Here is a 21707-nt window from a genome sequence, read left to right on the forward strand (position 1 = left end):
TTCTACTTCCATTTTTGGTCATTGACCTTGTGAGGAACTGTGTATTCATATAAAGTTTTTTTCTAGTTGGAGTTGCACTGGTTAACTAATTTACAAATGCTAGCAGAAGAAAAGCTGAAATCATATTCCTATTTGTTCAGGTATCCAGTAGAACTAATTAAGGACGTGTTAAGACCGAAAATAAGTAGGTGTAAATATTGAAGCTAGCAAAGCAAACCTCGAAAGATCACGAGTAAGAAGACAACGAGAAATATATCAAAAGATATAAAAATTTAATGTGGTTCGGTCAATCGACCTACGTCGACAAAGGAGATAAGCAACCTCAACTAATTCACTCGAAATACATGGGAGGTTCACACAAGTGATAACGTATCAAGCTTGTGGCCCATAAATTCTCCCCCTAATCAAAACTATCAAAGCCTTTCAAGACTACATTGTGAATGCTGATTAAGTTAGAAGGAACATGCCGCTATTTATAGAGTCCTAAACATTTCCCTACCATAAAAATGATTAGTCTATCCAAAACTTTTTCCTAAAAGAAAAACCTATTTATGGTAACAAGTTTAGGGCAAATAAAACCTAACAGGACGATAACAGATTTTCGAAAAAATGAAAAGGCAAAATAATGATTATAGAGGATTTATATTGCAAATTCTGATAATGTTCGAGACTGAAGTGTAGTTGTTTATCGTGGGTAGTTGCCCTCATGAACGAGATGAATGAAGTCACTTAGTACTCATCGATATGTTACATTAGTACTTACAATACAAATCAGGGAGAAAAATTTTTGTTCTTTCAAGATCAACAAATAAGTATGATACTAAAAAACACTAATCACCAACAAAGCATAAATTTAAATTTATCTTTTTACCTTAGATGTCATTTTTCACATTGAATTTTAAATATTTTTATTTTAATTACTGAAATTTCTTATACGTTGGAAAAAAGCATACATGATTACCTCATTTAAATTTAAAAGATTTCGTAATTTTATTGGACTTACAGAAAACTCACAGATCAATATATCATATATAAAAGTGAACATTAGATTCGCCTATGTGACACCATTACAAATCAAAATTTCATTTTAATTTTTTTTTATAAAATTAGTCTTTCACTTTTATGAAAAGTTATGATATATGAAAAATTGAGACCTTAATGAAGAGTTGTTATTTTTATAAAAAAAATTGTGACTTTTATGAAAGTTTGTGACCTTTCCGAAGGGTTGCAACTTTTCAAAATAGTTGTAACATTTTCGATAAAGCACAATAATCATTTGTTCAAACAACCCTTTGTTGTATATAAATAGAGGGATTTCTTCTCATTTTAAAACAACAAAAATTTTGAGCCTCCTCTTTTTCTTCTTCACAATTGAATATTTGTGTAATTTGCTCCTGTTGAGTTGCTCACTGACACCATTACTTATGTTACAGACCTGGTATTTATTTTTATAGTCATTTATTTATGCTTATCTTATTAAATAATTAAATATTCGTGTATTTTACTCCTGTTAAGTATCACACTGACACCATTGCGTATATTATAAATCCTATTATTTATTTTTATAGTCATTTATTTATATTTATGTTATTAAAGATAAATGATAAAATATAATATTTTTCAATTTTCTTTACGTTAAATATTTGTGTACTTTACTCCTGTTGAGTATCACACTGACACCATTGCGTATATTATAAATCCTACTATTTATTTTTATAGTCATTTATTTATATTTATGTTATTAAAGATAAATGATAAGATATAATAATTTTCAATTTTCTTTACGTTATTTATTGCTTAATCTTATATGTAAGATAATATATTGTTTTAATTTTAATGATTGATAGATATTAAGTATTATTCCCAGTATGATTTTATAAATTTCCTGATATTAAATTTTTATACCAAACGCAAGTAATTTTACTAGTTAAACATATATCACGATTCACAACTTAGAGAGATGACGTATGTTTGGGCAGGAAAAGAAAAAGGAATTAGGAGCAGAAATTACAATACATCTTATAAGATCTATTAATTGTCATTCCGTATTCAAATACTCCCTTCTTTCGGAATTGTTTGTTATGTTGTATTTATCGAAAGTTAATTTAATTAATTTTTAAAGATAAATTAGATTAAATTAATTTGATATTTTAAACAAAATAGTTGGATATTTTAAAACTATATGAAAAGTACTATAAATTACAATTTTTATATATTAATATGATAAAAAAATACATCTTTAATATATTAGTCAAATTTTTTATAATTTAACTTTAAAAATAAAATCCATAATAAATAATACCGCACGGAGAATACTAATTAGGCCTTATTTGTAACATAACAATTTTTAATACCTAAAGAAACTATTAATAATAGGCCAATATTTCTGTTCCTATTATTTTTTTACTGATAGGCCAATATTGTGCTCATTAGTTCGTTGTATTCATACAAGAGCAAAAGAAATTGAACAAAAGGAATGCAATTTTCGAGACTTCACAATTCAATAACTTATTATCGCTAAATATGTATTATTAGCGACAATTAGGACTCTTGTATATGTCATTAAAAATTTTAGCGACATTAAATCTAATGACACTTAATTAATGTGTCTATTTATTGTTGTTAAAAATTATTTTTATCATAGTGTAAAGAAAGAATTGTATTACTATATCTCAAAAACATCCATTAAACAACAAAACTAACATACCATAACTCAAAAACATCTATTAAACAGTTAAAGTTGACATATTATAACTCAAAAGCATTCATAAAACAATAAAAAACGATAGGTCTCAAGCTAGATGACACATAAAAGCAAACATAATATCTAACGGAGAATAAGGCAAATTAAATATTTAAACTATCTCATTCTTATGAATGAGACTTGTAAACTTCCCCAATGACATTCTTGAGTGAGTAAAACTTGGGATGTAGCTAGTCCCTGCAAATTCAAGATATACTTTAACCTTCGTAAACTTCTTTTCTTTTGGATTGTAAGAAACGATATGTGTGTCACGATTTTTGTTGCATCAATATTTCTCTATATTTTCAAGTTGAGATTGGTATAAATCTATCACAACTGATATCTGGTTGAATAGTGTCCTTCCAAATGCGATCTTTAATCCAATATTCAGCAATTCCATACTCTTTCCTCCACCATATATCAACATATTCATAGTATCACACAGACATACAATTCCCCAACTCTGCTAGTGTCAAATCGTAGGATGAAGTCGTTACACCACGTGGAGCTAACATGGATTTCACCTCTCTGTTCAACTGTTAAAAAAGTAAATGTTGTCATTTTTTTCGAATTCATCCAATGAACAACACCATTGACGTTAGCCTTACAAAATAATTCGCATAGAGGTTCTGGAACATCACCCATATTTCTCCATTTGCCATCCAGTCCAAGAGTATAAACCTCTAACTCTCATACATGTGGACGTCCCTCAAACTTACTAACTACTGATCTCAATACTTTATACAGTCTAGAGGTTTCACTGAAGCAGAATGCATAGGCAACACGCTGAATTCTTTTCTCTCATTCAGACAATTTAACCTCAAAATTCACCCAAAAGAGGATTGCTAATATAAATCAAATGCTCTACGGTATCGCTCGAACCATTAGACAAAATATTGAACTCATATCATGAACTAACTAATGTCAAGTTTTGTGTGTATAAAGTTGGGGTAGGTGAAACCTAGGGCTCAACACAATGGTTATGTTTAGGGGGTGAGAAACATCATTTTGAGTTCTACAAGTAATCGGTCTAAGTGATTTATCGAAAGCAAAATTCTTGGAAAATAAGATGATCTTTTGTAATATATTTTACAAAATAAAAGGTCGAAAGTTAAAAGATGATACCAGGGTTTACAAACAATCATACAACAGAAAATGGACTCGATTGACAACCGTCAAAGAATATCAACTATAATCACTATATAAAGATCCATAATTCTCGTGACAAGTCTTAAGCTAGATGGCACAGTGCAAAACATAATATCCACTAGAGAAAATAAGACCAATTAAATATCTAAACTATATCAATCTTCGAATAAGTGTATGAGACTTGAGAACTTTCCCTTGACGGAATAAAAACTTGGAATGTACCTAGCAAATTAAAATAAAACTTATAGGACTAAACTGGAGTTTGATCATATTATCCAAGCTTGATCAATCAGGACCGTCAGTTTTGTCAAGTAACTTTTTACAGCCGTAGATTGTTTTCTTTATATCGCCTGACGGCTGTAAAACCCTAGCAAATGCTCATCTTCTTCCTATATAAACCCTACTATAAGTCTCCAGTAACCCATCAGCCACTGCGGATCTGAAGAAACCCTAATTCACAGTGAGCCCCTTTTCCTTTGTTTGTTCTTTTCAATGTTTAATTTCTGTACATAATGTATGTTCTTTTGTAGTTGAAGGTGAAGTAGAGTTACAATGGCGATTCCTCTACTGAAAAAGAAAGTTATCAAGGGAAGGGTGAAGCAATTCAAGAGGCATCAGAGTGATAGGAGAATCACTGTTAAGGTATTGTTTTTTTATTTCTTGAAACCCCTCTTTTGCATTAAGCTCTATTTTGGTAATAGTGAAAAAAGCTCGTCTCTTTATGGGTTGACAAAAAGATTGGATTTTGTTGGTTTTTTTGTGTTCGAAAGGGAAAATGATGAGAGTTATTGTCGCCCCAGTCTTAATTTGCATCCAATTTATTGGATTTGCAAGGTGGTGATTGACACATCATATCTGATTCTTCTTGAACAAATAATTTGGAACTTTTTTTTGTTTGGTTTTAGCGTTGTTCTTTTGATGTTAAATCTTATTTTTGGACAATGTGCTTATAAGATGTGAGGATGCTTATCCACCTATTCTGTAGAGTTCAATGATGAATTCAAAACATGCACTACCATCTGATCTTATAGCATTTGCCATCCTTTTAAGGTCTTGGGTTTGTACCTTCTTTTTTTGTGGTTTTGTTCACTTTCTTGAACATTAGGATTCAAATTTTGTTTCTTTGCTTGCAATTATTATCTATAGTGTCTTTGTTTGATAGAAATGGAAAAATGATGATAGTTATTGTCGCCCCAGTCTTAAGTTGCATCCAATTTATTGGATTTGCAAGGTGTGATTGACTCATTATATCTGATTCTTTCTAAACAGTAATGTTTGTTTTATACTTGTTTGGTTTTTGCTTTATTTTATTTTGATGCTAAGCTTGTTTACGGCGACATGCTATATGGTGTGATGATGTGTATCCACCTATTCTGTAGGGTTCAATGATGAATTCAAATACATGCACTACCATCTGATCTTATGGCATATTTCACCTACTTAATCTGTATTGTGGTTTGTTTTAAAAGTTCGGCAGTGTTAATTCACTGATGCAGTCAATGATGATTTTTTCCCAAATTGCTGAATGACAGTGATTAATATAAAAGATCACCATCTTTCGGCTGAGATTGCATCTAGAACAATGTGGTGCAGTATTCTCCCTTTGTTTTTAATCACTTCCTCTAGTTTTCTATCAAATTATTTGTTGCCTATGGTATCTAATGTCCAGACTTTACTCTGTTGCTGGGTGTTTCGTTTTTACGGGCAGAAATTATATTCTAGAGCAGGTCTTGCGACACAGTTGCTTCATTATCAAAATAAGCTTTCTGTTACTTTAACCCTGCTTACATTCTATATTATTAGTTTTAGCTTCAATTTTATTATATTCTTCGGTAATAGTGGAAACCATTATCTTTTTATGTGTTACATTAATATTAGATTTGTTCCTTGTTTGTTGTGCTTATATTGTTTATCTTTTGTATTGGGAAGGGAAAATGATGAGAGTTATTGTCGCCCCAGTCTTAAGTTGCGTCCAATTTAATGGATATGCAAGGTGGTGATTGACACAGAATATCTGATTCTTCCTAAACAATAATGTTGATATTGTGCAAATTTTCAGATTTATCTATTCTCTTTATGTTAAATCTTGTTTGTTGACGATATGCTCATAAGATATGAGGATGCTTATCCACCTATTCTGTAGAGTTCAATGATGAATTCAAAACATGCACTACCATCTGATCTTATAGCATATCTTATTTGGTTTTTAAAGGTTTTGGGTTCCCCACTTTCTGTATTGTGATTTGGTTTAAAAGTGTTGAAGTTTTTAATCATTGATGCAGTCAATGATGATTTTTTCCCAAATTACTGATTTGACAGTGATTAATATAAAAGATCACCATCTTTCGGCTGAGGTTGCATCAAGAACAAATTTGTTAATTATTCTCCTTTGGTGTTCAATCACTTCCTTCAGTTTACCTTCACATTATTCTTCTTTTGTTTTTAATCACTTCAGTTTACCTTCACATTATTTTTTGCCTATGGTATCTAATGTCCAGACTTTACTCTGTTGCTGGGTGTTTCATTTTTACGGGCAGAAACTAACTTTAAAGCAGGTCTTGCGACACAGTTGCTTCTCTGTCAATAAGCTTTCTGTTACTTTAACCCTGCTTACATGTCTTCTGTTAAAGGAGATTGTATTTTGTGGCATGAAAAATCTCTGCAATGCTAATATATATTATTTATCAGCAGCATCTTGTAGTTTATTATTATTATTAAACATTATTATGAAATTTATCTACCTTGTTTGTTGTGCTTATTTTGTTTTTTTTTTGTGTTGGAAATGGAAAGTGATGACAGTTATTGTCGCCCCAGTCTTAAGTTGCATCCAATTTATTGGATTTGCAAGGTGGTGATTGACTCATTGTTTCTGATCCTTCCTAAACAATAGTATTAAATTGTATATTTGTGTGGTTTTAGCTTTCTTGTTTGATGCTAAGCTTGTTTATTGAGTTGTGAAAAGAAGGTGTGATGATGCATATCCACCTATTCTTGAGGGTTCAATGATGAATTCAAATACATGCACTACCATTCTTGAGGTTTTGGTTTCCCCATTTTTATCTGTGTTGTGATTTGGTTTAAAAGTTTCAGTGTTTAGTCACTGATGATTTTTTTCATAATTGCTGATTGACCAGTGATTAATACAAGAATATCACCATCTTTCTGCTGGGATTGCATCTAAGACGTGCTTTGTAGTACTTTTTTTCAATTTTTGTTTAAAATCTTGTTGCCTATGGTATCTTATGTCCAGACTACTACTTTGTTGCTGGGTGTTTCGTTTTATGGGCAGAAATTAAACTAAAGAACAGATGTTGCGACACAGTTGGCTTCAGTATCAATAAGCTTTCTGTTACTTTTAACCCTGCTTACATCCCTCCTATCTTTCAACCTTTTCTATGTATATTTAGTAGTATTCAACACTTCACTTGATTATATAGACATTTTTGTTTGATGTTTCTCTCAACGCTTGTGAAGAATGTGATTTGTTTCACTTGCCTTGGCCCAAGTCATGTGTGCGAGGTTTACTAAGTGGAAATAATTTTCATTTATCGGACAACTGACAAACTGGCGCAGACCAAAGGGTATTGACTCCAGAGTTAGAAGGAAGTTCAAGGGATGTGTCTTAATGCCCAATATTGGCTATGGTTGTGACAAGAAGACTCAGCCACTATCTTCCCAATGGCTTTAAGATGTTTGTTGTGCACAATGCAAGTGAACTTGATATTTTGTTGATGCGCAACATGTAATGCAAGAGAGCAAAATTTGTTTGCTTATTCCATCTTTGCTTCGCTTCGTGACATCACCATTAGCTTATCAGGACTTACTGTGCTGAGATTGCACATAATGTATCCACAAGGAAAAGGAAAGAAATAGTTGAGAGAGCGTCCCAGCTTGATGTCGTAGTAACTAATAAGCTTGCTAGGTTGCGTAGCCGTAGTAGATCTCAGTTTTGACACCTAACATTTTATTAGGTGTTGTCATACTCATGTTTTCCCATATCTTATTTCAAAAATGGGATAGAGATGTATAGGGTATGCAATTGTTTTACCCTATATACTATGTAAATAAAATGAGTAGCAATGTAATTCTTGATGTACAATTGGGATGAATATAATTTTCTTCACTTGCTTGTAAGAACTTCTAAATGAGAACTTTATGACGATGCTAAAATATACTCCACAATACCATGAGAATGATCATTATGAATAATCAATTGAAAATTCGTGATGAAGTGTTTTCAGTGAATCATCATCAAGTTTTCATGAGCTTTCTGAATCTTTTTTGACTTCTTTAACAGCTGCAACTAATATGGGATGGAGGGAGAACTATTTTAGTACAAATGGCTCCTTCCTTCATTGTTCAAACTTTAGAGGACTCCTGTGTGGATAAGTATTTATCAATGCAACATGAATTGTGCTTGAATATTACAGAAAGATCCACCTTCACATCAAATCAGCATCAATTTCAATATGCACGACAGAGATTTTGCATCATTAATCAAATTCTGTTTACGCCAAGAAACTCATAATTGGAAGCATTTCATGCTTCAGCAGTAACAACACGAAGACAACATCAGCTATAGCAATGCTGATGGCTCAAGGCCTTACATTCAATGCTAAGCAGATAACAGCTCCAATATATGTCAAGTTAGAGTCTCTTTTGTGTCAGCAGCCATGCAGGTGCGATTCAAGTATTTCAAGGCTGAGGCACGAAACAAACAACTATCGTATCCAAAATTTATGATGAAATTTCTTGTTTGTATATGTTGAGTATTTCCTGTTTGTAATGGCAGGAACATTATTGGCATGTTCTATTAGACAACTTTCTATTAATCTCTTCTCCCCCAAACCCCCTCTCAGAGAACAAGATTCCTATCACTTAAGCTCCAATAATGAAATATATCTCTCAATCTGATCACTGTTAGAAAATCTGTCGATGGAATCTTCCTATGCTGATTAATGCAGAATAAACCAGGGGTCTCTATTTGCTGATCCTAGCTAAAAAACTAGGAAACTTCATCTACTACACAATTAACTACCAGCCGCTGACAAATAATTCTAACTCCAAGAATAGTAGATCTAGTGATTGCCTCGACTTCTAGTATACATAATCAGAAACATTTTAGACGGCTTCAAGATCAGCTGCTAGACATATGAGGCAGAGGATGCCAGTATCTGATTTCTTCATTGGTAGCATTATCAAGAGGACCCTACTATATTGGTGCAAAGCAAAGCATTGGCCCAATACAACTCTGGCAGTTTCCTAAAGTTAAATGTGGTCCTGCTTCTGGTGAACTAGTTACAAGGTTCCACTAACCATTTCCACAGTTATTATCAAAAGGATAATGCTACCAATAATCTGAACAAGAACAAAAGCCATCCCTGAAGTGATGAAAGCGGCTAGAGTCTCTTACTATGATTTCACGATCAACAATTTTCGCTATGAGCTTGATGGCAGAATGACAGTCCCCACAGACACGCAGGTTCTTCATTACTGTAATAGAACTACCATGTGTTGTAATTAATGCAAAGCAAATAGCAAGCCTCTCACTATGATATGACAGTAGAACTTCCTTCTGTTCATCCTCTACGTCATGCAATGCATATCTTTGATCAGGAACATAACCATATTCCTTCAACTTTTCCGTCAACCATTCCAGCTTTTCATATATCCTATAACTTAGAGGATGTGAAGTATCACCAGAAAGAAATGTATGCCGGATCCCCTTCTGATTAACCCAACTGCATCCTGGTTGTTTTGTGTTTCCTCTTCTTCTCATATTTCCTCTAACTCTTGCTACGTCATTCCATCTACCAGAAAAGGCATAAATGTTAGATAACAAAACATAAGCAGCACTACAGTTTGGTTCAAGATGAAAAATGTTTTCTGCAGCTCTTTCGGCCAGTTCTAAGTTTAAATGCTTCTTACAACCACTAAGCAAAGCTAACCATATTGACAAATTTGGTCTCATGGGCATGCTTTTCACCAAATCCTCTGCTTCATTTAACTTCCCACTTCTGCAAAGGATATCTACCATACAACTATAATGCTCAAGTGTCACTTCAATGGATGAGCTTTGGGGGATATATTGAAATAAGCGTCTTCCTTTCTCTAGCATGCCAGAATGGCTACAAGCAGCAAGTAACCCAGTAAATGTAATATCATCCATATCAGCCCTTGAACGAACCATCTGGGCGAACAATGTGAGTGCCCAATTACCAAATCCATGTTGTGCACATCCAACGATGATTGAGTTCCACGAAACTATGTTTTTTTCAGGAATCTCGTTGAATGCAATGAGTCCATCGTTTATATTTCCACATTTTGAATACAATACAACTAGTGAATTGCCAACAAAGGCATCAGTGTTCAATCCCAGTTTGACTGCTACACCATGGATCTTTTTGCCAAGATCAATAGACTCCATTTCACAGGATGAATTTAGGGCACTAGTGAAGGAAGATTGATTGGGAAGTAGACCAATCCTAATCATGTCCCCAAACACTTTCAATGCTTCTTTGTGCTTATAATTCAAGCCATACCCTGTCAAAAGAGACGTCCATACAACTATATTTATATGCAACCTCTCGCTGAATACCTTAGAAGAATCATCCATGCGCATGCAATTAGCATACAATGTGATTAGTGAAGCAGTGACATAAGTATCATACAGATAACCAAGCTTCACAACACAGGCATGAATTTCACTACCTAGACCTAAATCCCTTGCATTAGCACAAGCTGTAATAACAGAAGCAAAAGTACTAGAAGTAGGTTCAATAAAGAAATTTACCATCTTCTTGAAAATCAATAGAGCCTCATCACTCCTCCCATGCTGATCAAGCCCACTAATAACCGACGTCCACGAAATCACATTCCTATAAGGCATTAGCTCAAACAACTTAACAGCCTCTTCCACTCTTCCATTCTCAAAATACCCATAAATCATAGCATTCCAAGCTGCCACATCCCTTTGTGGCATCTCCGAAAACAAACTCTCAGCCTCTTCAACCTTTCCAAACTTCAGATACCCGCTTATCATCGTTGTGTACGAAACTACATTTCTTTGGGTCATTTCTTCAAATAGCTTCAAACCCATCTCCATATTCCCACACTCTACACACCCTTTAATCATCAAGTTCCACATAACCGTATCTTTCACAGGCATTTTGTCAAACAGCTGCAGTGCCTCATTCAACCTTAGATTTTCGGCATACCCAGCTATCATTTTGGTGCATAAATAGATATTTGGAGATGGGGTTCTTTCAAAAAGCTCTTTAGCTTCATCAATTCGTTGGTTCTTTAGGTGCTCAGATAGAATTGAATAGCAAGTGGGGCTAGCTACTCTGTAGAATCTTGCTAAACCAATTAAAGATCTTGAGATATAGCAACGGGGAACAACATAATTAGGCATGAGAAGAAGCCAGTGAAGAAAGTTCACTAAATGGTTTTTAACGGTATTTTGAAGGCTTCAACGGTTGCCTCAAAGAAAAGAAAAGAAAAAAAAAGGGATAATACATATATTGAAACCTAAATTTGACTTCAAATTTTAACTTTGACCTTCAACTTTCATAATGCACAAATACGCACTTTAACTATCCAACGTTTTAAATAAATAAATACATGAGTCCTACATGGCACAATACACGTAGGACAAAAAATGACATGTAGAACATGTGTGTCTATTTGTTCAACTTTATACAAGTTTAAGTGTTTATTTGTTCAAATTCAAAGTTGAAGGTCATAAATGTGATTTGAAGCCAAGTTAAAGGGCACATTTATGTATTATGCAAAAAAAAAAAAAGACATACCACAATAGTGCTGTTAGGGATAATAGAGATAGACCAAATAAGTATCGGGTGAAAAATAATTAAACTGAATATATACCTATAAATTATCGAGTAAATGACTGCACATAAATTGTGAAAGTCGAAAATTAGGGTAGAAAATTAGTAGGTGGTCAAGTGATATTTCAGTTTCCTTCTCTTTATTAAATTATTAAGGGAAAAAGATCAAAAATACCCTTAAACTATTCAAAATAGCTCATATATATCCTTAAAGTTTATTTCGGCTCAAAACTACCCTTCCCGTCATACTATTGGGTCAAAAGTACCCTTCTTATTAACGTAAGTTGTTAAATGCCACGTGGATGTCATATGGATGCCACATTGCATGCCAATAGGATTCCACTGCCACGTAGACTAAATAGAAAGGGTCAAAAATACCCTTAAACTATCCGAAATAGCTCATATTTACCCTTATACTATATTTCGGCTCAAAACTACCCTTCCCGTCAAACTATTGGATCAAAAGTACCCTTCTTATCAATAGAAGTTGTTAAATGTCATGTGGATGCCACATTGTATGCCAATAAGGTTCCACTGCCACATAGACTAAATCCCTGAATCCTAATTACTTCCCCCCTCATTTCATTATTTCAGATATGATATATTCACCCGTTCTCCCTCATTTCGCGGCTAGGGTTTCATACTTTTCTTCGTGGATGGGTTTCAAAGTGGATATTCATGCTTGTAGAGTAAATATTTTTTCTTATTTATTATGTTTGCGATTTCAAAGCATGATAGTTAGGATTTCACAACTTTCCCCTAATTTCGCAGCTAAGACATCGTAGCTTTCTTGGGGGCTGAGTTTCAAAGTGGATATTCATGGTTGGGTTAGTAAATATTTTTTCTTATTTTATTACGTTTACGATTTCAAAGTATGATAGTTAGAATTTCACAACTTTCCCGTCATTTCGCGGCCAAAGTTTCATAACTTTCTTCGGAGCTGAGTTTCAAAGTGGATTTTTGTGGTTGTAAACACAATAAAATAAGAAAAAAGTTTACTAACCTATAGCCACGAATATCCACTTTGAAACCCAGCGACGAAGAAAACTGTGAAACCTTAGCCGCGAAATGAGGGAGATGCGGTGAAATCATTTCTGAAAAATAATGAAATGAGGGAAAAAATAAGTGATTAAGATTTAGGGATTTAGTCAATGTGGCACATGTGGAATTTAACAACTTTCGCTAATAAGAAGGTCACTTTTGACGCAATAGTTTGACGGGAAGGGTAGTTTTGAGCCGAAATATAGTTTAAGGGTATATATTAGCTATTTTGGATAGTTTAAGGGTACTTTTAACCCTTTTGTTTTAGTCTATGTGGCAATGGAAATCTATTGGGGTGCCATGTGGCGTTCATGTGGCATCCACATGGCATTTAACAATTTCCGTTAATTAGAAGGGCACCTTTGACCCAATAGTTTGACGGGAAGGACAGTTTTGAGCCAAAATATAGTTTAAGAGTATATATGAGCTATTTCAGATAGTTTAAGGGTATTTTTGACCCTTTTTCGTATAATTAATATTTTGTTGTCTTAATGTTCAAATTTGGTATTACTCTTTACTTTGGTCCAATGATCATATTTTGGATCTTGTTACTACTTCTTTCACCTCATAATTTTCGTATATGATTTGAGATGTTTTACTTGAGCCGAAGATCTATCAGAAATAATCTCTCTATTTCACAAGATAGCTGAGTATGTTGTTGTACTTATGTACTAAATCCTAAATCACACTAAGGGCCCGTTTGGATGGGTTTAATAAAAGCAGCTTTAAAAAAGTACTTTTGAAAGTGCTGAAACTTATTTTTAAAATAAGCAATTATGCGTTTGGATAAAAGTGCTGAAGTTAAAAAAAAGTTGTTGATGTGTTTGGCAAATAAGTGCTGATAAACACCTTTTTAAATCAAAATGTCTGAAATACCCTTAAAGGTTGTTAACATAATAAAAGTTAATAAATTTATATTTTACAGCCATAAATAATTATATTTTGCTATCATTCACATATTTCTTTCTCATCACAAATTATTTATAAGAGGAATATAAACTTATTATAGATTTTAAAGATATATAATTTGAATAGATCAAAGAACGATTCAAGATTTATTTTGGTTTCATCCATAGGTAATAATTATTGTCTATCATTCACATATTTCTTTATTATCACAAATTATTTATAAGAGGAATATAAATTTTTATTTTTAACATATTATCGGCATCAATCGAGAGAAAGGAAGAAAGCTAATAAAAAAATAATCGAAAAAACTTACTTCAAGGTTTATCTTCACTTCAAATTGGAAGAACAGGAAGAAGTTCAGCAGCTATGCCAAACATGAAAAGGGAAAAATGGAAGAAAGAGATGTTAGGGTTATGTGGGTAATTTGGAGATTGTATAAAAATATTAAGGGCAAAAAGGTAAAAATGTGGTCAACTTAAAACAGCTTATAAGCTTAAAAAAAAAAAAGCACCCCTACCCCAGTTTTTAACTTTTGGCTTAAAATAAGTTTTTTTTAACTTAAAATAAGTTATTTTGAGTATTGCCAAACAGCTAAATAAGTCAAAAACCAGCTTTTAAGTCAGTTTGACCAGCTTTTAAGCTGAGCCAAACAGGCTCTAAACAACTCTATAGAAAATGACAAAAAAAAAAAAAAGAAATTTGAGGATAGATTTGAAGTAGTCCCTTAAATATATATAACTCTGAGTAGTTTTGGTTGTTAAATTTGTTAGAAGTAAACACTTCTGATCTCTGTTAAATATTTAACAAAGTATATCCTTTTTTCTTCATAATTTCGATCAAATCAAACAGATGGAGTTAGCTGTGTATTTGGTGAAGATCAAAATTGTCCAAGATTATATATTGGGGATATTTTGAAGCTAACTCAAACATAAGAGACCATTTTTGTTGGTTTTACATAGCTCATTTTGTATTTCAAACATAATAATTATGCATAAATTTGGAAACAAAGAATGTTCCTTTTGAAATCAAAGAATGTACCACCTCAAAAGATATACTAAAATATCTTTAGCTAGGAAAGAATCTAGTTTTTTGCTTCCTTCCCTTGATAAGAATCTTGGTTTTTTGCTTCTTTGCCTTGATTAGGAAGTATTCCCTTTAGAACAAACAGCCTTACAAGAAAAGAACAAAAACCTTATGAGATTTAAAGTATTTATAAAGACCTCAAAGAACTTGCAGACATCACATGCATAATCTTCTTAGCCTTTACAACACAAAAGAGAAAAAACTTGTTCAGTTTTCATCAAAAAGAGGTTTCAAGCCTTACAAGAACCAAGAATGGCTAGTGAGCAGATGAAACCTGTTGCATCTTTGCTTTTGGTCCTTAATTTCTGCATGTATGTTGTTGTTTTAGGTATTGGTGGTTGGGCTATGAACTTTGCCATTGATAATGGTTTTGTCATTGGTAAGCATCTTGTCAAAATCTTTGTTGTTTTTATAACCGTTGTGTCTAGGTCAGTTGGCACGCACCACAACTATTAGCCTGATCGAACAATAATTTTCACTCACTTCATTGACTAAGTTTGTTGTTGGAGAGAGTTTAGTCTACTAAATGTACTTCCATCTTTTTACTAAATATAGTCTTTTGTTAAAGACTGATCATGGTGTGTGTGATTTATTACAGGTCCAGGAATGAATCTTCCAGCACATTTCTCACCAATTTACTTCCCAATTGGAAATGCTGCCACTGGATTCTTTGTTGTATTTGCTTTGATAGCAGGTGTGGTTGGAGTTGCATCTGTTCTCTCTGGACTTAACCACATTCGCCATTGGAACATCGATAGCTTACCATCTGCTGCTTCTGCTGCTACAATAGCCTGGAGTCTTACAGTCCTAGCCATGGGGTAAGTCCCTGTCTATTTTCACTTAACGAAGATCTGAATCTGAATTTATGTCTTGACGCTTTGTGCTATTTTTTCTTTTTTAATGTACTCTTCTACATATCAGTATAAATAATGAAATTGTCATCCATGCAGCTTTGCTTGGAAAGAAATTGAACTCAACTACAGGAATTCCAAATTGGTATAACACCCTTCAGCTGTATACAAATATGCAAATTTCAGAAAACTATTGACATTAACTAACTCCTTCACAATTTTTTGCAGAAAACAATGGAGGCATTCATGATAATTCTATCATTTACTCAACTGGTATACATAGCTGCCATTCATGGTGCTTCATCAAGGAGATAAATGAGCTTCGAAGATAAATCGTATCGTGTGAAGTTTATTGATTGAGACTGTTGTTTCCTTTTCTTTTTTTGTTTTACCAATTGTGTCATTGTATTTATTCATTATTGTGTATACAAAGTTGGCCAGATGGCTGTTTGTATATCAACTATCTTCAGTATTCATATTGTAAGAAACAAATAAGTGATGTACCCTTCATTGGCTTTTTCCCAGAAGAAAATTGGACATTGTCAAGAAAAACATCACATATGTACATCACATATCTCCTGTATTATGCAAATTTAACAAGGATTTACCTAATGCTGTCGAAAGGACACAGCCAGCAGCATTCACTCATCAACTTCAAAAGAGAAATCTGAAACAAACCTTAGATCTGATCTAACAGATACCATTTGAAGCATAGTTACTCTTTGGCAACTGAATTCCGCGGAGTAATTCAAATCTAATCAAAAGATTGTGTAAGCATATACAAACACTCTGCGTCAACTAGCATAGACATTAACCATCCGAAGGACCACACCAAATTTGGCAGCAAGGTTAGGACCACTAGAATAGAAAACAGAAAAATAGCCATCACCGGTGTCAAACTTACTGAAGAGAAGTAAAAGGAGTGACTATTAATAACAAAGCTTTGAAGCTTATGTCTAAACCCAAAGGATATAACTATATGCTGGTGAAATTTTGGATAAACAACAATTCCAAGTGTCCTGTGCAAAAACATTAAGAAAGGCTCTTCCAACTCCCTGAGGAGCAGGTACATCACACCAATAGAACATTCGAGAAAAGAAACTAACCACTGCAAAATACCAGGAAAGCAGCAAAGAGACGAGAAGTTCTCAGCTGCTTTTTCAAACTAAACTAGAAGTACTGAACATTTAAGTTTCTATAACAAGACCCCTTGCAAAGACACTGTTCAAGAGAATGAAGGCAGTCATCAACTTCTAGGATTCCAAATGTTTGCTACTCCATTCAACCAGCTTCATGCTCTTATTCTGCATTTAATAAAAAGACGTTTAATCATAATCACAAGAGGATCACCAATGTCAATGCTATAGGTACAGATATTTAATTGCCAGAAACAATTAAGAGGGTAAATTCAGTAGAAATTTCAAACAGTACAATATAGTTAAGAGTCTAGACTCTAGCATACTGCAGAACTTTGAATGTCGAGGTTTCTAATAAAGATCCCTAAAGTAATCCAAATGCAGGTGATCCAGTTAACTGATAAATCATTGACAACAGCAAGACAAGTGGAAATCATGCAAGAATTCAATGAGAGACAGAGTGAAATATCTTCTATTTAAATCAAATTCATCACCATCATGCTCAAAGAACAAAAGTACTTCCAGGAAGGATGTCATTAGCACATCTATATTTCTTTTTTGATTCTCATGATCTAAGATGCATCAGCCTCAACAGTTGGCTTCATTAAGTTAGCTACCACATAAACTTTTCCTCAGAGTAACTGGTAACTGAAAATTTGTTTGTGATATTCCTTGACGTCTTTTTCTCATAAAACTCTGCAGATTATTAATTATTTGTCTTGCCATGCAAAAAAGAGAAACAGAATATCCTACACTTCACATTACTTCATTGTCTCACAGCTAATAGTAGCAGTTCATAACCTTTTGTAATAAAGCATATTTTGCTTCATAAAGGCCTCAAAATGCTGTTTTCTTCACTCGTATGGTTCTAGGTTCCTCATGAAATCTAAACCTCATTGATTTAACCAGGAGTACATGTTTGAGCTTTCACACCATTGCTGGAATATTTTACTAGCCAACACCTACCTGAAAGTGCTACCAGCATCACTATAAGTAAAAAGTACAAAGGTCCTTGGTGCATCCTTCCTAATACCTTAAATTACTCTTATCTGGTGATCCTTCCAGTTGTTAATGAATTACATTAAGTTGACTAATAAAATGAGTTTTTCCTCACATTTAATCCATCAATCTATCCTTGCTCATGAGCTTTATAACCATAAACAATTTTATATAACAATCTGTAGAAGGTATGGCATTTCAAAAACTTTAAGACTGCGTGATTCACCATTGTACTCCTTCATGCAATCTTTTTGACGACAATTCATATCAAAACTAAATTTGACCCCATAAGTTCAAACATTTAAATTGAACAAGATGTAACTGCTCTGCTGAAATACGGGGTACATTTACCTATACTTTCTTGCCTATTCAGCTAATCCCATGAGTTCTACTACCTCTGTCCTATTTCATGTAATGGTGTTTGACTGGCCACAAAGTTAAAGAATGAAAGTTCATGTAATGGTGTTTGATTGGCCACAAAGTTAAAGAATGAAAGTTCATGTTATGGTGTTTGACTGGCCACAAAGTTAATAAATCAAAGACCTCTTCATCTTGTGGTCTATAAATCCCTTGACATTTGTATGGCTAAAAATGATCACACTAAAGATAAAATGGGAAGTTTATTGTTAAATTGTTTCAGTATATAAAGGTGCCCTTCTTTTTATACGGACTAAAATCATAAAATGGGACAGAGGCAACAATATAAATCAAACCATACTAAGATATACAACAATGAAAACAATACCTCAATTCCAAACTACAGATTTGCTCCATTTGGAACGAATTTCAATGTTTAAAAACTTGAGGTTTTCAGCCGAAGATGTTCTCTATAATTTCTTCCAACATACACATCATGATACAGACAAAGACTCTAGCAATCCAACTAAAACACATCTCAGTGACCCCCCTGCCTCTAGAAAAAGAAAAGATAATGATTAACATGCGAAGGGAACATGATGATCTCTCAGGACATGGCCATTCCAGAACTTGGATACATGACAAAAATAATGAAAGAGATCATAAAATCCTTGTTAGTTGATTAGTTGACCCAACTAGATTATGTATGAACATGACGTGCAACCATTTGCATTCTAGATTTCTAGTATATCGTATGGAAAAAACAAATCAAAATCATAGAGTCAGCATTGAATTCAAGTCTCACATACATTATAGGCGACATAAACAAGCAAAAACACAAACATTGACAACACAGCTTGAAGAAAACAATCCTAAATGACAACATAGCAGATCAATCTTGATATACTGTTTAGCATGAAAACAATCATTTGGGCAGTATGCTCATAGAAAATAGCTTAATTTGATGGTCACTTAAGCAACAAGATTGCATAATCGGACACCATCAATGAGATGGAATTCAAGTTGACATAATGTGTTTGGAGCAGTTGCACTGTTAAATAATTGAGTTCAGTAAGAACAGAGGACTACACTTGATTTTCAAGAGGAAGTGATTGCAAAGCTACTGTATATAAACTTTTCTGGGCTGTCAATCTGCATACAGTTTTGGCTATCATGCTTTCTTCTTGCAGTTAATCTTACAACAGTTAATCCAACAAGGCTAAAAAACAATTCTCAGACCAATAAACACTTAAAAACTGTGGCAACAAGATTAAAGTCAAACATAAAGGATATCAAGTAAAACAAAACAGAAAAAGACCAAAAGACACGTCCAACTGATGAAAGCTATACATTTTTGTTCTTCTTGCAGACGTACAAAAGGTAAAACATAAGGAGGTTAACAAAAAAAATAAAGAAGGCTGATGTCTAACCTCGATTCATCTATTTGATCCTGCAAACAACTCAAACAAGCCACAGCAACTCTTCCAGGAAGTTGTTTGCACTAGTCGTGAAGGTAACGCCGTAAACTGTAAAAATAAAATAAAAGATTTACCACATAAACATGAGCTGCAGATGTGATTAAGAACACTCTCTCATATGAATGACAGAAATAATAGAAAGATAAATAACCTGATGGTCATGGCATTCTCGAGCTGGAGATTCTTTCACATCTGCAGAAACACTAGCATCAATTTTAGGAGCACTGTGGGGTGCCTCTATTTTTTCTTCATTTTCTAGGGTCGCAAAAGCCTTTGCATCTGTACTTTCTAAAGTATTACCACTTGATATTGCACTGGCATTGCATGACACTGCAGTAGCTGTTTCATCTCTTTTCTCCGATCCTGTCTCCATCAAAACTTCTGAAATAGTGGCTTTGTCAACTATAGCACCCAAATTTTCCTTCAAATTTTCCACAACAGTATCTGAAGCTGTATCTTTCTCATCAACAACACACAGATTTTCTTCCCCTTTCTCCTCCACCACCGATTCAACAGCAGATGCAATCACGTTATCAGCATCTGAAGCACTTGCTGTGACTTGAACTATGTCTTCTGATATTGCAGCCTTATCCAAATCACATGCAGAGATTGTTCCCACAAGGATATCAGCAACTTGTTCATCAGGCAATGATTCATTATCTTTCACTAATCCAACAGCTGGAGCATCATCAACCACAATACAATTCTTATCAAGCAAAGATTCAATCTCTTTCACTAATTCAACAACTGGAGCATCATCAACCATAATACTATTCTTACCAGGCAAAGATTCAATATCTTTCACTAATTCAACAGTTGGAGCATCATCAACCACAACATCATTCTTATCAGCAACATCATATTTTTCTACTGAGCTGCTACTGCTGCTGCTACTGGAACTCCTTTGCAACCCTCCTGGGTTGGATTCAATCATGATTTCAGCATTCTCAACACTTATCTTCTGGCTCTCAGATTCACACTCAACCTTCAATTCCCTTTCAACCTGAACAAGACCTCCTTCTTCATTTCCAACAATTTCCACTTCCTTGGTTTCATGTTTCACCCCATTGAATTCATTTTCTTCAATTGACCGATCATGTGAATCATCCAATTGCTTCTCTCCATCTTCAACCTCTCCTTCAGTAAACTGGTTTTGGTGATTCTGATAATCTTGAGATGCAGGAGAACTACCCTCACTGTCACTCTCTTTATCATCACGCTTCAGATCCTCCTCACCTGCCATAGATCCATCCATATTCATTCAATACCAAACAAAGCAGAATGTCACAAGTTAGCAATACCCATCAGCTTTAATGACCCACAAATCAAACTTAACAACTAAAAAGTAAGCAATAATAGAAGTAACATGGGTTGGTGGGTCATGAATGCTCCCACCAAAAACACTTATGAAACAAACACACTACACAATCATCTAAATACACACAACAAGAAAACACCAATAACTAACTAAAGTTCAATCAACAAACATACCAATAGGGAGAAAAATATAAAACACAACAGGATAAAGTAAACCAGACCCACCAATCAAAATTGGAAAACAGATCACAAACTGTAAAGTCCCTGAAGATTTGGGAGAAAAAACGCACATGGGTATGTCCAAGATTGATTAAAAAACATAAAAAGTTCATTTTTTTTTCTAACCCCAAAACAGTAAAACCCCAATTAGTCATTACAGAGTATGAAGTAAGGTACCAGGAAAAGAACCGGTACTGCGAGAAGGAGGTTCTACTGCTTGAACCTGCTTCTTTTTCTTAGCAGCTTTTCGCTTCTTAGCACCTGAAGGCATGTTTTTGGGTTTTATGAAACTAGGTGATTACTGTTGCTCTGTTTTGCAAGAAATGGGATCTTTTGGTTGTGTTTCAGAATCTGAAATTGAAGAATCTTGTTCTTGTTTTAGCTTAGTTTTGTGGTGTATTGGGGAATGGGGGGATTTTGAAGTTTGGTAGTACCAATGGAGAAGAGTGAGTAACAGATGGGTATTGGGTCCCCTCTATTTCTATGAAAATCAAACGAAGCGTCACTCTGTGTGTGGACTGTGAGGCTGTAATATTATATTTATATTTATTTTTTTCTTACACAGATCACCATTTTCA

General features: G+C 33.9%; 4 protein-coding genes, 9 non-coding genes and 1 pseudogene across 15 annotated transcripts; 11 read left to right on the forward strand and 3 right to left on the reverse strand.

The window, feature by feature from the left end:
* Positions 1–2855: 2855 nt before the first annotated feature.
* On the reverse strand, positions 2856–4002 carry LOC114076011 (annotated as a pseudogene).
* A 269-nt stretch (positions 4003–4271) lies between these two features.
* Positions 4272–8724, forward strand: LOC107011616. Of its 2 annotated transcripts, none has more exons than XR_003576847.1 (3): positions 4272–4352; positions 4423–4534; positions 7367–8062. XR_003576847.1 is itself a non-coding variant. In XM_015211198.2 (3 exons), the coding sequence occupies exons 2-3, from the start codon at positions 4445–4447 to the stop codon at positions 8418–8420; spliced, it is 321 nt and encodes a 106-aa protein (XP_015066684.1). In that variant the 5' UTR covers positions 4272–4352; positions 4423–4444; the 3' UTR covers positions 8421–8724. The 2 variants fall into 2 exon arrangements, 1 of the variants encoding a protein (XP_015066684.1); XM_015211198.2 differs by lacking the exon at positions 7367–8062 and adding an exon at positions 8190–8724.
* Positions 4664–4754, forward strand: LOC114076189. The gene has a single exon (XR_003577068.1). It is a non-coding gene; the product is annotated as a small nucleolar RNA U31b (small nucleolar RNA).
* On the forward strand, positions 4842–4921 carry LOC114076226. Its single transcript, XR_003577099.1, has one exon. It is a non-coding gene; the product is annotated as a small nucleolar RNA Z195/SNORD33/SNORD32 family (small nucleolar RNA).
* On the forward strand, positions 5060–5150 carry LOC114076193. Its single transcript, XR_003577072.1, has one exon. It is a non-coding gene; the product is annotated as a small nucleolar RNA U31b (small nucleolar RNA).
* On the forward strand, positions 5236–5316 carry LOC114076228. Its single transcript, XR_003577101.1, has one exon. It is a non-coding gene; the product is annotated as a small nucleolar RNA Z195/SNORD33/SNORD32 family (small nucleolar RNA).
* LOC114076229 lies at positions 5384–5465 on the forward strand. Its single transcript, XR_003577102.1, has one exon. It is a non-coding gene; the product is annotated as a small nucleolar RNA Z196/R39/R59 family (small nucleolar RNA).
* On the forward strand, positions 5823–5913 carry LOC114076190. The gene has a single exon (XR_003577069.1). It is a non-coding gene; the product is annotated as a small nucleolar RNA U31b (small nucleolar RNA).
* On the forward strand, positions 6000–6079 carry LOC114076227. The gene has a single exon (XR_003577100.1). It is a non-coding gene; the product is annotated as a small nucleolar RNA Z195/SNORD33/SNORD32 family (small nucleolar RNA).
* On the forward strand, positions 6170–6252 carry LOC114076230. Its single transcript, XR_003577103.1, has one exon. It is a non-coding gene; the product is annotated as a small nucleolar RNA Z196/R39/R59 family (small nucleolar RNA).
* On the forward strand, positions 6678–6768 carry LOC114076192. The gene has a single exon (XR_003577071.1). It is a non-coding gene; the product is annotated as a small nucleolar RNA U31b (small nucleolar RNA).
* Positions 8617–11392, reverse strand: LOC107011615 (pentatricopeptide repeat-containing protein At5g46460, mitochondrial). The gene has a single exon (XM_015211197.2). The coding sequence runs from the start codon at positions 11304–11306 to the stop codon at positions 9240–9242; it is 2067 nt and encodes a 688-aa protein (XP_015066683.1). The 5' UTR covers positions 11307–11392; the 3' UTR covers positions 8617–9239.
* A 3523-nt stretch (positions 11393–14915) lies between these two features.
* Positions 14916–16188, forward strand: LOC107011208 (membrane protein PM19L). The gene is made up of 4 exons (XM_015210617.2): positions 14916–15151; positions 15371–15590; positions 15723–15768; positions 15852–16188. The coding sequence occupies exons 1-4, from the start codon at positions 15025–15027 to the stop codon at positions 15936–15938; spliced, it is 480 nt and encodes a 159-aa protein (XP_015066103.1). The 5' UTR covers positions 14916–15024; the 3' UTR covers positions 15939–16188.
* A 339-nt stretch (positions 16189–16527) lies between these two features.
* Positions 16528–21657, reverse strand: LOC107011207. Of its 2 annotated transcripts, XM_015210616.2 has the most exons (5): positions 21307–21657; positions 20374–20829; positions 19745–20271; positions 19546–19641; positions 16528–16927 (listed from the first exon to the last, which is right to left on the reverse strand). In XM_015210616.2, exons 1-4 carry the CDS (start codon positions 21398–21400, stop codon positions 19552–19554), a joined length of 1167 nt encoding a protein of 388 aa, XP_015066102.1. In that variant the 5' UTR covers positions 21401–21657; the 3' UTR covers positions 16528–16927; positions 19546–19551. The 2 variants fall into 2 exon arrangements, with proteins under 2 accessions (XP_015066102.1, XP_015066101.1); XM_015210615.2 differs by having other exon boundaries at positions 19745–20829.
* Between the last annotated feature and the right edge of the window lie 50 nt (positions 21658–21707).

Source organism: Solanum pennellii, chromosome 2 (genome assembly GCF_001406875.1).
Source record: "Solanum pennellii chromosome 2, SPENNV200".
In the NCBI taxonomy this organism is placed as follows: Eukaryota; Viridiplantae; Streptophyta; class Magnoliopsida; order Solanales; family Solanaceae; genus Solanum; species Solanum pennellii.